Source organism: Brachycentrus maculatus, unplaced genomic scaffold, assembly GCF_059751285.1.
Source record: "Brachycentrus maculatus isolate JH-2025_06_01 unplaced genomic scaffold, ASM5975128v1 h1tg000202l, whole genome shotgun sequence".
NCBI lineage: Eukaryota > Metazoa > Arthropoda > Insecta > Trichoptera > Brachycentridae > Brachycentrus > Brachycentrus maculatus.
Window position 1 is genome coordinate 2,755,128 of NW_028280953.1, and position 14,873 is coordinate 2,770,000.

The following is a 14,873-nucleotide window of genomic DNA, read 5'->3' on the forward strand; positions in this document are numbered from 1 at the left end:
AAAGGAGATGGCAGTGATAGGAAAAGAAGAAAAGGAAAGGACAGGGAATAGAATTACCATTTTAGGTTTGTAAGATTTCGAACAATTTAGCTTTAAAGTTTGAAAGATTGGAGTAGAACATATCAAGGTGGGTACAACATTCATTAAATTTCCCACAACTTCGATATATAAAGGAATTTTTTAAATAGTTCTTTGATGGCGCTGGATTATAAAGGTATGACTATGTCTATTGATTTATATCGTATAAGGAGCTACTATAAGGAAAATATACGGTTGTGTAATAATTGACAATAAATTACATTACGAGATATGCCTGCGGCGCTAGCTTATCAGAATTAATAAATGACCCGATAGAGACGTCACTGCAGGTTAACAAAGTTGGAAAACCTTTGACAAACTAACAACTCGCCGTAGTGGTTTTAAACGACGCAAATTTGGTTTCAAATTTTAAATATTTACTAAAATACTTTGTCGCTGCTTTTTGTTGCCGAAACCATTCCCGGGTCTGCGGAATTTAAATAAATAAAACCGCACAACAAAAGTGTATAACGGTTTTAGCATATAACCGAGCCCACCCTGGCCACAGACAGGGCCGGACGAGGATATACAAGTTAAACAGTATTATATACATGTAATCGAATGACGGTGTTAGTTAGTAGGTATTTAACCTTTAAAAGCTGAGCTCATTTGAATTTACTAACGATAAACCCAAAGTTATTTTCGTAGGTGATATTTTGATCAATCTTGGTGATTACAGTATTATTCGGCTGTCCAAACTCAAAACACAGAAGGGACATTTTTTTTGTAGTACGTTTTATTGCATTTTTGGACTAAGTAGATTCTACTTAGTCCGTAAATGCAAAACAAAACGTACTACATAAAATATCCCTTACTGTGTTTTAAGTTTGGACAGCCGTACTATTTACATCAGAATAAAAACGATCGGGTATGCCGAATACTTGAAAGTGGTCAGGATAGGAGTTGTAACAATCGGCGGGTATGTATGAGGAGATGCATGAACGTGGAAGAGGCGAAGAATGTTTGCAAGGACAGAGTGGTGTGGCGCTCTATTCTCTCTGCCTGCCCCTGCGGGTAAGCGGCGTGATGGTTAGTTAGTTTTTTTAGAATAAAAATAAGTTTTTTTTTGAAGTTTTACTTAGTAAATACCACTATTTCTTCAAATCTATTAAGATAACCTGTTTCTTTGCATTTCGTTTAAATTATTATCCAAATTATTATTATTATTATACTCGTATAATTTTCAAATACGTGTCACAGTAGATTTTTAAGAAAAAGTGGTATTTACTAAGTAAATATCCGCCTCCGTAGTGAAATGGTCAGCACGCTCGGCTACCGTTTTGGATGTCCTGGGTTCGATTCCCAGGGGGGGTAAAAATAAAGAACAGTGATTTTTTCACTCTAATATTTATTCCATATTACCCTGGGCTGGTACCTGAAGCGGAGGGCTGATCACCTTTGCCATGTGTGTTAACGATCAAGATAACACTGTGGTTATATAATGCAGTGCCTTATGCACCATTGGGGTGCGGATAACGGTTTGAAACTAAGTAATACTTAAAATATATATATATATAGATAAATTTTGCGAGAAAGTGACTGCCGAATCGATTAATGAAATTTAAGATATCGCTCACTCCTTTCAAGAACGTCATAAATCAAAAAACTCGATTTTTCAGGAGAACGTTTTTAAAGTTTAAAAATATGATACAATGTATTAAAAATAAATATCAAGCCACTTATTGAACTTTTTACTGTGCAACAGATCTTTTTAAGTAAAACCTGACAGTTTTTTCTCAATTTAAAAAATATTTAGTTTATTCAAAAAAATAATTAAACAATACCTTTTATTCAAAATGCAAAAACAACACTTTCTGCCCTGCACCGGGTAAATATTGAGTTAAAAATATGCCTCTTTTGCTGGGATATAGAACATTTTCTGGGCATTTCGAAAACATGCACAAATGAAAATTGTCGATTTTTGATTTATGACGTTCTTGAAAGGAGTGAGCGATACGTTAATAACTGTGAATAAGGCATATTCTACACACTCCCTTTTTTGTCTATTTTTGTCAACTTTTTTGTCTGTTTTTATTTTTTATAATAAATATATATCGGTAGATTAACACTATCTAAAGGTTAAACCGATACATTCGATGGTGGGTTTCGATACGATATGAAACGTGTAAGCAGTGTGTTGTATTGGTATTACTGAATAGGTAGGGTCGGGTATATAGTTTTATGTTTTGCGGCGTATACAACATTCAGCCACAACGCGAAATAAATGGTTCATCGGGATTTGTAAGCAGAAATTCGCTTATTTATTGATGTATTAAGCAAATTATTATTCAATTAACAATTATTAACAATTCACAAATATGAATTTATGATATCATAGTGAAATTCGTCGGCTGTCCAAATTTAAAACACAGTAAGGGACATTTTTTTGTAGTAGTTTTTTTTTTGCATTTTAGGACTAAGTAGAGTGTACTTAGTCCATAAATGCAAAAAAAAAACCTACTACAAAAAAAATTCCCTTACTGTGTTTTAAATTTGGACAGCCGTCGTGATACGAATGTACACTTTTTACTTGCTAATATTCATAATAATATTTGACAGTCGTGAACTAGATAGCTGCAGTATACGAACAGATTAAGAGTGGCGCAAAATTAATAATCCGTTTTTGTGTTTTAATAACTTTTTTACTAAAAATTTAATTAGTAATATTTTTTTTGTTTTGACCTTTACAATTTTTTCTGTTGAATGTAAAAGACGATATCAGTCAAGTGGCTGCTGCCAGTATATATTCGTGCCCGTTTTATCAATACTGCAGCTGTCTTATTTACAAATGTCAAATATGATTGACGTACGACGCCTTTTACAAAAATTTCAATATCTTCCGATAGGGCGATCGATTTTATGTCGTTTAACTGCAAAATTTTCTTCTTTTAACTATGCTAAAATTATTTTATTTATTGTTTCGGCATTAACTTTGTGGTAAGACATGTTACAATGATTAAAGAAAACACTTGTTTTTTACCGCTTGAGTTTTATTATAGACTACATGTTTCAGAAGTTAAACTTCCATCATTCAGGTCTGTATAATAACTGTTATTATACAGACCTGAATGATGGAAGTTTAACTTCTGAAACATGTAGTTTATAATAAAACTCAAGTGGTAAAAAACAAGTGTTTTCTTTAATCATTGTATGCTAAAATTGTTGAAAATTTGTTTGCAATAATGGTTCATTTTAAATTCAGTGGATTGAAGGGAAATAAAGAAATGCATTTTTATTTTTCGTCGGTATTTCGACGCTGAAAAACGTCTATCGACGGTATATCGACGATTTTTCAAAGCACACAAGAGTCCATATATTGTTTCTCAGCAGTCGAACGGTTAAGTATAAAATCATAGCTGCATAAAAAAGTTTATATCAGATTATTACACAATATCAAGCGCCTATGCCATAATACGGTAACGATTACCGCGAAATTATATTACAATACGTAAAAAAAGTATAAAAAAGTTATATAAAAACCACCTACCTTGAGTTAGTGAAGGTCCGGCCAGAAGAACGACTCCCAAAACGGCCAATGTCACTTCCCGCCCGACCGCCATCTTGTTTTGTTTCCTCAACAACATGGCCGCTCCGAGTTTGGCAACAATTTCATAAGAAAACTTCGCGAAATCACTAGAATTTGGCACTCTTATGTCACAACTGTCGGCACTATGTAATACTTTAATATTTGCGTTACTTTGGCACTTTATTGTGAATCGCTCGCGGGTGAACTACGCCTGGCATGACGCTTGCGGTGAGATGACGTCGCGATCTGTTTCCCGCTCTAAGTGTTGCATGGTGCAATTTTCGCCATTCTTATCTGAAACAAACGGAGAATTATTAAATATTAAAAATAATAATAAAAAAACTATCTAACTAACCATCACGCCGCTTCGCCGCAGGGGTAGGCAGAGAGAATCGACACAAACGCCACACCACTCTGTCTTTTCAAACATTCTTCGCCTCTTCCACATTCATTCATCTCCTCATACATACCCGACGATTATCACGACTCATTGTCGCTTTCAAGTATTTGACATACCTGATTGTGCCAGGTTTTTTTTTATTTATTTCAATAATAATAATAACAAATATTATTCTATTATTTTTAGACAACTCAACATAGACAAAGAATAAAAGATCACAGGCTGGTTTAAGTTATCACTTTACACACGTGTAACATTTACCAATTCTACCCACGGTTGACAACCACACTACTCGAATTCTTACCTTTCAATAACTCCATACTTTTCAAAACCACATATTTATTTAGAAGAATAACCTATTTTTTCAATACAAAAACAGTGTTTAAAAAAAAATTAAGTTGCTTGAATTGCAACTAATTTTTCTCTAAACCCAGGTAAAATTTGACATAATTGTTTTTTGTTATTTTTTTAATTAATGTTTTCTTGTTAAAACACCATTGTTGTATTAAAAATAATTTTTCTTTGAAATAAATATATGGTCTTGAAAAGGAAAGAGTTATTGAAAAGTGAGAAGTTAAAATAAATATTTAAAAATATTTTTCAATATATACTCTAAAAAACAAAAATAATCTTATATACATTCTAAAAAAATTGAGCATGAAGACACATGCAGCCCTGAGCGTGACAGATCGCATTCTGAATCAAAGGGTTGAGATCTAAGCCTTAACAGAAAATCCCAACGTGTCAATTTAAAAAATATGAATGATATATTTTCACTTTGCATTCCTTGCGTCACAGATATTTAATTTGTTGCCCGTAACCATTAAAAATTCCAATAGTGATCATGTCTTTGAGAACAGTGTCCGTCGATGGTTGCTTTTCGTTGGTAGGGACAAGGTAGAATGTGAATTAATTAAACTCCAGGTGTAATTATTTTTTTGTAAACCTTTATACTGTATTATTTTTTGATATCTCATCAAAGATGAAGAAGAATATGGAAGTCTGGGCATTCAGGGGGCTGACGACCGTCATAGGCTAGTTTAAGTGATAACTTTACACACGTGTAACATTAACCAATTCTACCCATTATTGACAACCACACTACTCAAATTCTTGGAAGTTCTGTATATATGAACCAATTTAGAAACCTTGTTCTTGAATCACTAGAACTTCACTAGAGACATCTATTGGTGAGATGTAAAGAAGCTTTTTATTAAAGCCCCGTAAATGCCCAGACTTCCATATTCTTCTTCATCTTTGATGAGATGTCAAAAAAATAATATGAAAATAACTCCTGTAATTGGAGATAATCCAGATTTTGTGAACAAGTATTTGGACACACTCAAAATGTTGCTTTATACTGTGAATTGTTATTGTATCTTTTGTATGTAATGTAGGTATATAATCTAATAATTAAAAAAAAAAACAATAATTAACAAAATAAATTGTATTAACATGTAAGTATTTCAGCTCAACACAGGCCATGCCTAAAGAGCCGTAATACATATAGTAAAAAAAAAGTATGTATCTATGAAATAAATAAATTGAAAAAAATTTAAAAAAATTTAATAAAATATTTTCACATAGATTGACGTCGCAACTTAATAAAATTTAAAAGTAAGTCCACAAAATTAATCGAAATTCACGACAGCGTGTTAAAATTATTATTTTAAACCGGTTGATTGTCGTTTTCCTGAAAATATTAATTGGAGTTGAAACTCTCGTAAACATTTTACGAGATTGAATAACTCGTCAAAGATTTCCCAATTACTTCCGAAATTGTATTATTACGACTTTGAAACATTCTCCCTCCCAAAATATCCCCTTTCAAACAATTGCTGGAAGCTTTAATTTCGCCAAGGATCTCACTTCATCTGATTACTACCCGTATTCACAAGTCCTGTTCAAAAATCGCACGAAAAATAGATTATCCCTCATCCCTTATCAAACAGTAATATATCAATTAAATGCCTGGATAAATATTCATTCTACAAAGACTATGATATACACTAATTATCTAAATTTATTTTGATTTAAAATATTGCTGAAATTATTTAATAAAAAAACAGATATAAGTAGGTTTTCCTTTTAAACTTATAACTTATAAAGTATGTATTTACTAATAATTAAAGAAAACACTTTGTTTTTTACCACTTGAGTTTTTATTAAAGACTACATGTTTCAGAAGTTAAACTTCCATCATTCAGGTCTGTATAATTACATGTAGTCTTTAATAAAAACTCAAGTGGTAAAAAACAAAGTGTTTTCTTTAATTATTATAAAAAACAAAGTGTTTTCTTTAATTATTAAAAACAAAGTGTTTTCTTTAATTATTATAAGGAGAGGGGAAAGTAAGGGGAAGGGGTTAGTCAAGTTAGTAATTATACAGACCTGAATGATGGAAGTTTAACTTCTGAAACATGTAGTCTTTAATAAAAACTCAAGTGGTAAAAAACAAAGTGTTTTCTTTAATTATTATAACATGTCTTACCACAAAGTTAATGCCGAAACAATAAATAAAATTTGTATTTACTAATTTTTAAACTTTTTACATTTTCATCTTATTGATTTTTTGTTTTCTGTTAAAGTCGAATTTGCGTGTTGTATATTAGCACTTTTAATCTATTTGAATTTCTGATTTCTATTGTTTTCTTTCCAGTGCCTTTTATTATAACCTAAAATAAAATTTACACCCACACACAGGCCATGCCTTTGTGGGATCTTTTTTTGTATTTATGTAGTAGAATATTTTTGTACTTGTTATTATATTGTGAAATAAAATAAAGAAAAAAACATGATCATTACTTGTACATAAACATGCTTTTATTGAGAAATTGCTACTTAGAAGCATGTCGCTCATTCCTTTCAAGAACGTCATAAATCAAAAATCGTCAATTTTCAGTTGTGCGTGTATTCGGAATGCCCAGAAAATGTACTATTTCCCAGTAAAAGAGGCATATTTTTAACTTAATATTTACCCGCTATAGGGCAGAGAATGTTGTTTTTGCATTTCGAGGAAAAGGTATTGTTTAATTATTTTTTTAAATATACTTAATATTTTTGAAATGGAGAAAAAACCTTCAGGTTTTACCTAAAAAGATCTGTTGCACAGTAAAAAGTTCAATAAGTGGCTTGATATTTATTTTTTAAACATTGTGTTATACTTTTAAACTTTAAAAACGTTCTCCTGAAAAATCGAGTTTTTTTATTTATGACGTTCTTGAAAGGAGTGAGCGATGTGTGTACGTACTTCAAAACTCGACAGTCGCTCAATTTTGAGCACGATTGTACAGGTTTGCCTATGGAGAATAAAAAAGAAGGAAACATTTTAAGTATTCATCTTTAGAAAAAAAAACAGGATTAAGCTAGCGAAACTTTTTTTGCTTTAACTAAGATTTAAAATTACTGTTTATCGTCTTTTTACAAACATAATGGAGATCTAGATCAGCGTCTGTGGAAAAATCAGTAATTTTTAATTAAAATTTTACTTGGTTTTACGACTATTTCTATTGTGACACATGCTTAAATGCATTCCGTGTCATTTTCAAACACCGTATAGCTGTTTTTACCAAGTAAAACCTTAATTAAAAATGGATACACATTACCAGAAAGTGACTGCCGAGTAAATTATTTATTGCAATTTGATAATGTCACAATAAACATCAGTGTTTATATTTAAATAAAAGCAGAATTCAATCCAATAACCTTGTTTAATTTTGGAAATATTACCAAAAATTAAAGCCGAATAAATTAATAAAAATCAGTCATCAAACATTAATTAAGAATTGGGTCAAACAGGTACTAAAATTTGGTACAAACAACCATAAACTGGATTAATTAAACAATATTTTATAGTCCTTATTTATTTTATAATTAGCTACATTAAATTCGGGCTGGCAACCCTTGGCGGCGGGCCATAGAAAGGGTCGAGAGCATCGAGTACTTGGGAGTGTACATAATATAAAAAGACGGCATTCTAAAAGAACTGGGAGTGCGTCTAGGTTTTGCAGGCGCCGTATTCAACAGCATAAAGGTTTTCTGAAGATCAGATTTGTACTCGGTGAAGTGGGACTTGCCTGCATTACAGGTTTTTCACATCAAATTAGACGTTTCAAAAATTAAATCACACGTTTAAAAATCAAATTGGACGATATATATTTTTGACATCTCAACACAGATGAATACGGAAGTCTTATTTTTTTACAGGGCTTGGTTGGGTAATCACTTTACACATCACTCACTCCTTTCAAGAACGTCATAAATCAAAAAACTTGATTTTGCAGGAGAACGTTTTTAAAGTTAAAAAATATAACACAATGTATTAAAAATAAATATCAAGCCACTTATTGAAGTTTTTACTGTGCAACAGATCTTTTTAGGTAAAACCTGAAGGTTTTTTCTCCATTTCAAAAAATTTAGTTAATTTAAAAAAATTATTAAACAATACCTTTTCTTCAAAATGCAAAAACAACACTTTGTACCCTGTACCGGGTAAATATTAAGTTAAAAATATGCCTATTTTTAATGGGATATAGTACATTTTCTGGGCATTCCGATAACATGCACAACTGAAAATTGACGATTTTCGATTTATGACGTTCTTGAAAGGAGTGAGCGACATGTGTAACATTCACCATTTCTAGCCATGATTGACCACCATACTACTTAATTTCAACCCTTAGATATTTATCAAACTCGTGACACAATACATGTGAGTTCATAACAGCCATCTATGTTGGATTAGGGAAAACTTTTACATATCAGAGACTCTGTTTATTTGTACGCAAGGTCTGAATCCTGGATCAAGTTCACATACTTGAGACCCGCCTGAAAACAGGGTTTTTAATTTTCTGAAATTTGATTATGTTTTAAAATATTTATTTCTCCTTCTTATATGTTGAGATGTCAATATTTTTAAAAATTATCTAGATTTGAAGTATTTTGACACACTAAAAATGTTGTAAATGTAATGAACATGTTAATTATTTATAGATTTGCGTTTAATTTGTAGAACTCCATTTTAATTTATATATCAAATGTTAAAATCAAACATTGATTTTTTAACAACTTAGTAGACTCAAAAAATGAGTATAATTAAAAATGTAACTTTGTTTTAAAATCACTATAAATATTTTATTATAACTTAATTATAATATCTACCGGTAATAATAGAATATTTATAGTGATTTTAAAACAAAGTTACATTTTTAATTATAAAATGTAAAATCACAATGTCAGTGCTTCAAATATAAATTATATCAAAAAATGAGTGTTTGATTTAAACATGTAATATATACACATATTACTTCTCTTAGACAATTTTCTTCAAATTTACTTTTTGGATATCACCAAACCTCTAATTCGATGTATTATTTAAAAGGCAGGTACTGTCACCCTTGACAACCAATAAACCGGAAATAAAATACAAAATGTACAATATTCTCCGGATGTGGGTATGGCCCTAAGCCCGCTTGCGCCGGCTTGTCAGCAGGTAGGGTGGTTGGGGGAAATCCCTCGTGTTGTCACGTGTAAAAAACAATTTCAAGGTAGCTGTGTAGCTATTAGCCCCGCTGATACATTCTACCCCCTTTGACCTAGAATTGGTGTCAGGTACCTACGCGTGTATTGAAGGAAATATAAAAATAAATCTGGCGCAGATTGAAGGCGGTGTTGATAGATTTTATGACGTACTTTCAGGGCCTTTTACTTTATTTTGGAGGATAAGTATGAGAGCTTTTAACGAACAATTTTTTTAACAAAGGCTTTTTTTTAACATATATATTTTTTTTGTTTTATTTGTCCTAAAAAAAACTTATAAACAGGATTTGTAAAATATAACGGGCAATCTAAAAATTATAATAATAATAATAAAACCCTTATCCGCACCCCAATGGTGCATAGGGCACTGCGTCATATAAACGCAATGTTATCTTGATCGTTTACACATGAAGGAAAGGTGATCAGCCCTCCGCTTCAGGTACCAGTCCAGGGTAATATTGAATAAATATGACAGTGAAAAAATCACTTATATTTATTTTACCCCCCTTGGGAATCGAACCCGGGACCTCCAGAACGGTAGCCGAGCGTGCTGACCATTACACTACGGGGGCGGACAATTACTACTGAAATTAAATAATTTTATATTTGCATTTAATACATTTACTAGACGAATAAGTTGAATAAATGAACTATGTGGCAAATCTTTATGATCTCGTAAAAAATGCGGTATTTTTTATGATGATAAATACATAGTTAAAATACTTAATGTGAAAAAATTATATTTGGTGGATGAGACACTTGTGTACAATAAATTTAGAGCGAAAAAACGTATTCTCAAAAACTATGTTTAGAAATAGTTCCCCAAAGCTGTAAAGGTTTTTTGTCCGCCTCTGTAGTGTAATGGTCAGCACGCTCGGCTACCATTCAGGTCCCGGGTTCGATTCCCAGGGGGGGTTAAATAAATTAATAAATTAAATTATTCAATACTACCCTTGACTGGTACCTGAAGTGAAGGGCTGATCACGTTTCCTTCACGTGTAAACGATCAAGTTAACACTGTATTTATATGAAGCAGTGCCCTATGCACCATTGGGGTGCGGATAAGGGTTTTATTATTATAATTTATTATTTATTTATTTTTAAACATATAACATACATAAATCATATATACATATAATATTCCCGATGAGTAATTTCTATTTCTCATTTTGGGACATGGGATTAAGGTTATCAAGACTGGAACACAAATAATAAAGTAACAAAAAATATTTTTTTTTAAATTGACCAAAACTAATACTAAAACTCGTACATGGCAAAATATGAAAAACAATAAACAGGTTTAATAAATAGGCACAAAAAGCATAAATCTAATGTAAAAAGTGCTAAAATAACAAAAATCATAATAAATAATAAATAAAACCCATATCCGCACCCCAATGGTGCATAGGGCACTGCGTCATATAAACGCAGTGTTATCTTGATAGTTTACACATGAAGGAAAGGTGATCAGCCTTCCGCTTCAGGTACCAGTCCAGGGTAATATTGAATAAATATTACAGTGAAAAAATCACTAATATTTATTTTACCCCCCTTGGGAATCGAGCCCGGGACCTCCAGAACGGTAGCCGAGCGTGCTGACCATTACACTACGGAGGCGGACAAAACAAAAATCATATCGGACTTTATACCTTAGTAACTACACTGCTAACTTAGAATCAATGAAATGTATAAACTCATGCCTCTAGCGAGATAGCGAGTGTTTTTGCCTACAATTTTCACTCCTGAATTACATGAAATTATAGTAACTTTAAATATAAAGAGTAAATCCACTCACGAGTAGGCATAGGCTATGAAACTTAAAAAGTTGAAGCCTGAGTAGGGACATGATAAACGGTGTTGCATAAGCCGTAGCTAGATTTCAGAGTCACTTGGATGTTAGGTAATTTTAAAAAAAATCGGCCTTTATATTTTATGTTTGTTTCATTAGCAAACTTCTGCCGCCATACAATTTCATCATGTAAACACTCCTCCTTTCTTTTTTCACCCCATTTTTGGTTGGAGCTATATACTCGTATACAATATATAAAGTAATATGGATGGATATATTGGCTTTTCTGATGTAAGATACGTTACATTGTAGCCAGGATTCATCGCTTCATTCCTCAGCTGTCAAAAGAGAAAATTGCTTTTTAATCTATGGTTTGCGAGAATTCAATCCAATGGGGGGGGGGGGTATTATCACGTTTTATTATTATTATTAGGTAGGTACTTTTTCTATCCTATTATCAAAACTAGGTAGGGCAAAATAAGCCTAAATATTATAATATAATAATAAAACCCTTATCCGCACCCCAATGGTGCATAGGGCACTGCGTCATATAAACGCAGTGTTATCTTGATCGTTTACACATGAAGGAAAGGTGATCAGCCATCCGCTTCAGGTACCAGTCCAGGGTAATGTTGAATAAATATGACAGTGAAAAAATCACTAATATTTATTTTACCCCCCTTGGGAATCGAACCCGGGACCTCCAGAACGGTAGCCGAACGTGCTGACCATTACACTACGGAGGCGGACATTATATTATAATATATTATATTATTATAATATACGTACAAAAAACATCATAATAACTTAAGTGCTACACGTGTAACATTTACTTTTTCACCCATGATTGATAACTATAATTTCAGAGTTTTTGTATATTTTCACACCTTCTTTACTTTAAGCAGTTATTTATATCGATACGTCAACATAGACGAAGAAGAATATGGAAGTCTGGGCGTTTATAGGGCTTAAGATCGTTATAGGTTTGGTTAAGTGATCAATTTACGCACCTGTAACATTCACCAATTCTACACCTGATTTTTTGTTTTTTTTTTCTTTCAAAAAAGAGAAATATTTGTGTTCTTATTATTTCCAAAATAACTTCAATTTCATACTATTTCTGTGAGTCTAAGCGGCTCATTATTACAAATAGGTATCAAATTGTGGTGGAGTGGGTTCGAACCCAGAAACTCTGACTCAAGAGTCCGCGACACTAACCACGAGACTACAACCCGACACCGATCGACATCCACACAACTAAAAAAAAAATACTTCTAGATATATTGATCAATTCCATTCTTCATCTATGTTGCGATGTAAAAAAAAATTGCCTATATCTAAAATAACTCCTCTTCATCTATTTTAAGATATCATAATAGGTGATATATCCACATTTGAACGAACGTAGATTGACGTGGAGTCATAAATCCGTTCATGGTTTTTACAAAAGGTTGTATAGTACTACCAGCCAAGCACCACCCGAGTACGCGGCGTATAGAATTTGTCTTCTGACGCAAAAAACACGTTTAAATAAAACCTCTTCTTATGCTTCAAATAGGGGAGTCTTTTGTGCCCTCCCTGAGTCGGGGGGAGCTTAACTCCTTCAGGACTTTATGTCGCGTTTTTAACCTTTCTCCCCCAGTGATATGTATTTAATACAACTCGACTTAAAAAATGAGAATATCAATATAAAATGTAATAGATACAGGCTCAAAATTCTTGTATTCCTCCGTAATATAAAAACGTATTACATGAAAGTATTCACAACATTTTGAGTGTGTCAACATACTCGTTCACAAAATCTGAATTATCTCCAATTACACGAGTTATTTTCACATTATTTTTTGACAACTCTTCAAAGATGAAGAAGAATATGGAAGTCTGAAGCCTATGACAGTCGTCAGCCCCGTAAATGCTCAGACGTCCATATTCTTCTTCTTCTTTGATGAGATGTCAAAAAATAACATGAAAGTTTTATAATATAATGTTATTCGTTTGCAGCGACAAAAATAATTATTTTTTGAAAAAATCGGGGTTTAAATAACCAATACACAAACGGTTTTCAGTGTGTGCATTCGTTACCTGCTTTGCGTATACGCGCATGTCGTAGCGTGTTTAGCAGCGCCAGTAGTGCGCAGATCGTCTTACGCGGCGGTCGAGTCGCTACGCTAGCTATTGCGGCTACTTGTAATGTATTTTTTTCTCGTTTTCAAATAATGAATAGAGCTAACATTCCAAAAAAAAATATTTTTCAACTTATACTATGCTCAATAAAAGCAAAATTAAGGAATATTCACATTTTTTTTCGTTTTTAAGTCACATTTTCATATGGTGTACAAAATACATATCACCGTTGCAAGCGGAAGGTTTTTAAGTACCGTAAGGGAAAGGTTTAAGGACAAAGTGACTCTACGTATTTGTTCAAAAAACCTTTTATGAAATTCAGGGCGCGATTTTTATCAGATCACTCGACAAATTTCCAATAAAGAGAAATCTCAGATAAGATGTATCCATTGTAATAAAAATATTTTCGGGGAATAAATTTTCCTTTAGAATTTCATATACTCGCGAGAGAAATTTTTGCCAAATTTTATTGTAAACGCTCTTCGCTTTTTATAACATGTTCCCTTACGATTATACTTTTTTTATCATCACGACAGTGATATCATTTTTACAATACGCTACTCCGCCATTTAAAATATTTATTTATTTATTTTTCAAAACAAATAACATACAAAAGTCATATATATAATATTCCCGATGAGTAATTTCTATTTCTCATTTTGGGACATGGGATTAAGGTTAACAAGACTGGAACACAAATAATAAAGTTACAAAAAAGATTTTTTGAAATAAACAAAACTAATACATGGCAAATATAAAAACAATAAACTGGTATGATAAAAAAGGTATAAGAAGTATATTTAAAAGAAATAAATGAGAAAAACATGAGGTAAGAAGCATATTTAAAATAAACAAATGAGAAAATATAACAAATGAGAAAAACATATTTTCAAAACAACAAGTTTGTCCGCCTCCGTAGTGTAATGGTCAGCACGCCCGGCTACCGTACTGGAGGTCCCGGGTTCGATTCCCAGGGGGGGTCAAATAAATATAAGTGATTTTTTCACTATATTTATTCAACATTACCTCGGACTGGTACCGGAAGCGGAGGGCTGATCATGTTTCCTTCATGTGTAAACGATCAAGATAACACTGCGTTTATATGATGCAGTGCCCTATGCACCATTGGAGTGCGGGTAAGGGTTTGAAAAAAAAAGAAGCATATTAAAAATAAACAAATGAGAAAATATAAAAATGAGAAAATAAATATAACAAATAAGAAAATATAATAAACATAAGGTAAAAACAATTTATTCGTGTCTGATACTCATTTTAACAGCCGAATTCAGCTGTTTTTAAGAGTATCAATATTGTGACGTAAAGAGACATCACATAGGATAATTATGACATACATGATATACAAATACACATATTAAGATAATGATCGATTTAAAAATATTCACAACATTTTGTGTGTG

The 14,873-nt window shown here is 32.2% G+C and overlaps 1 protein-coding gene across 3 annotated transcripts in view; it reads right to left on the reverse strand.

Annotated features, from left to right (window-relative positions):
- LOC148307305 (uncharacterized) overlaps positions 1 to 14,873 on the reverse strand; it is a 254,937-nt gene that overhangs the window by 162,555 nt on the left and 77,509 nt on the right. For all 3 annotated transcript variants that reach the window (XR_015837874.1, XM_088263694.1, XM_088263695.1), the window contains one exon: positions 3,566 to 3,898. Coding sequence is in view for 2 of the 3 variants with exons in the window: in XM_088263694.1 (XP_088119820.1) it covers positions 3,566 to 3,662 (97 nt within the window). In the remaining variant the exon portion in view is untranslated. The remainder of the gene's footprint in view (positions 1 to 3,565; positions 3,899 to 14,873) is intronic.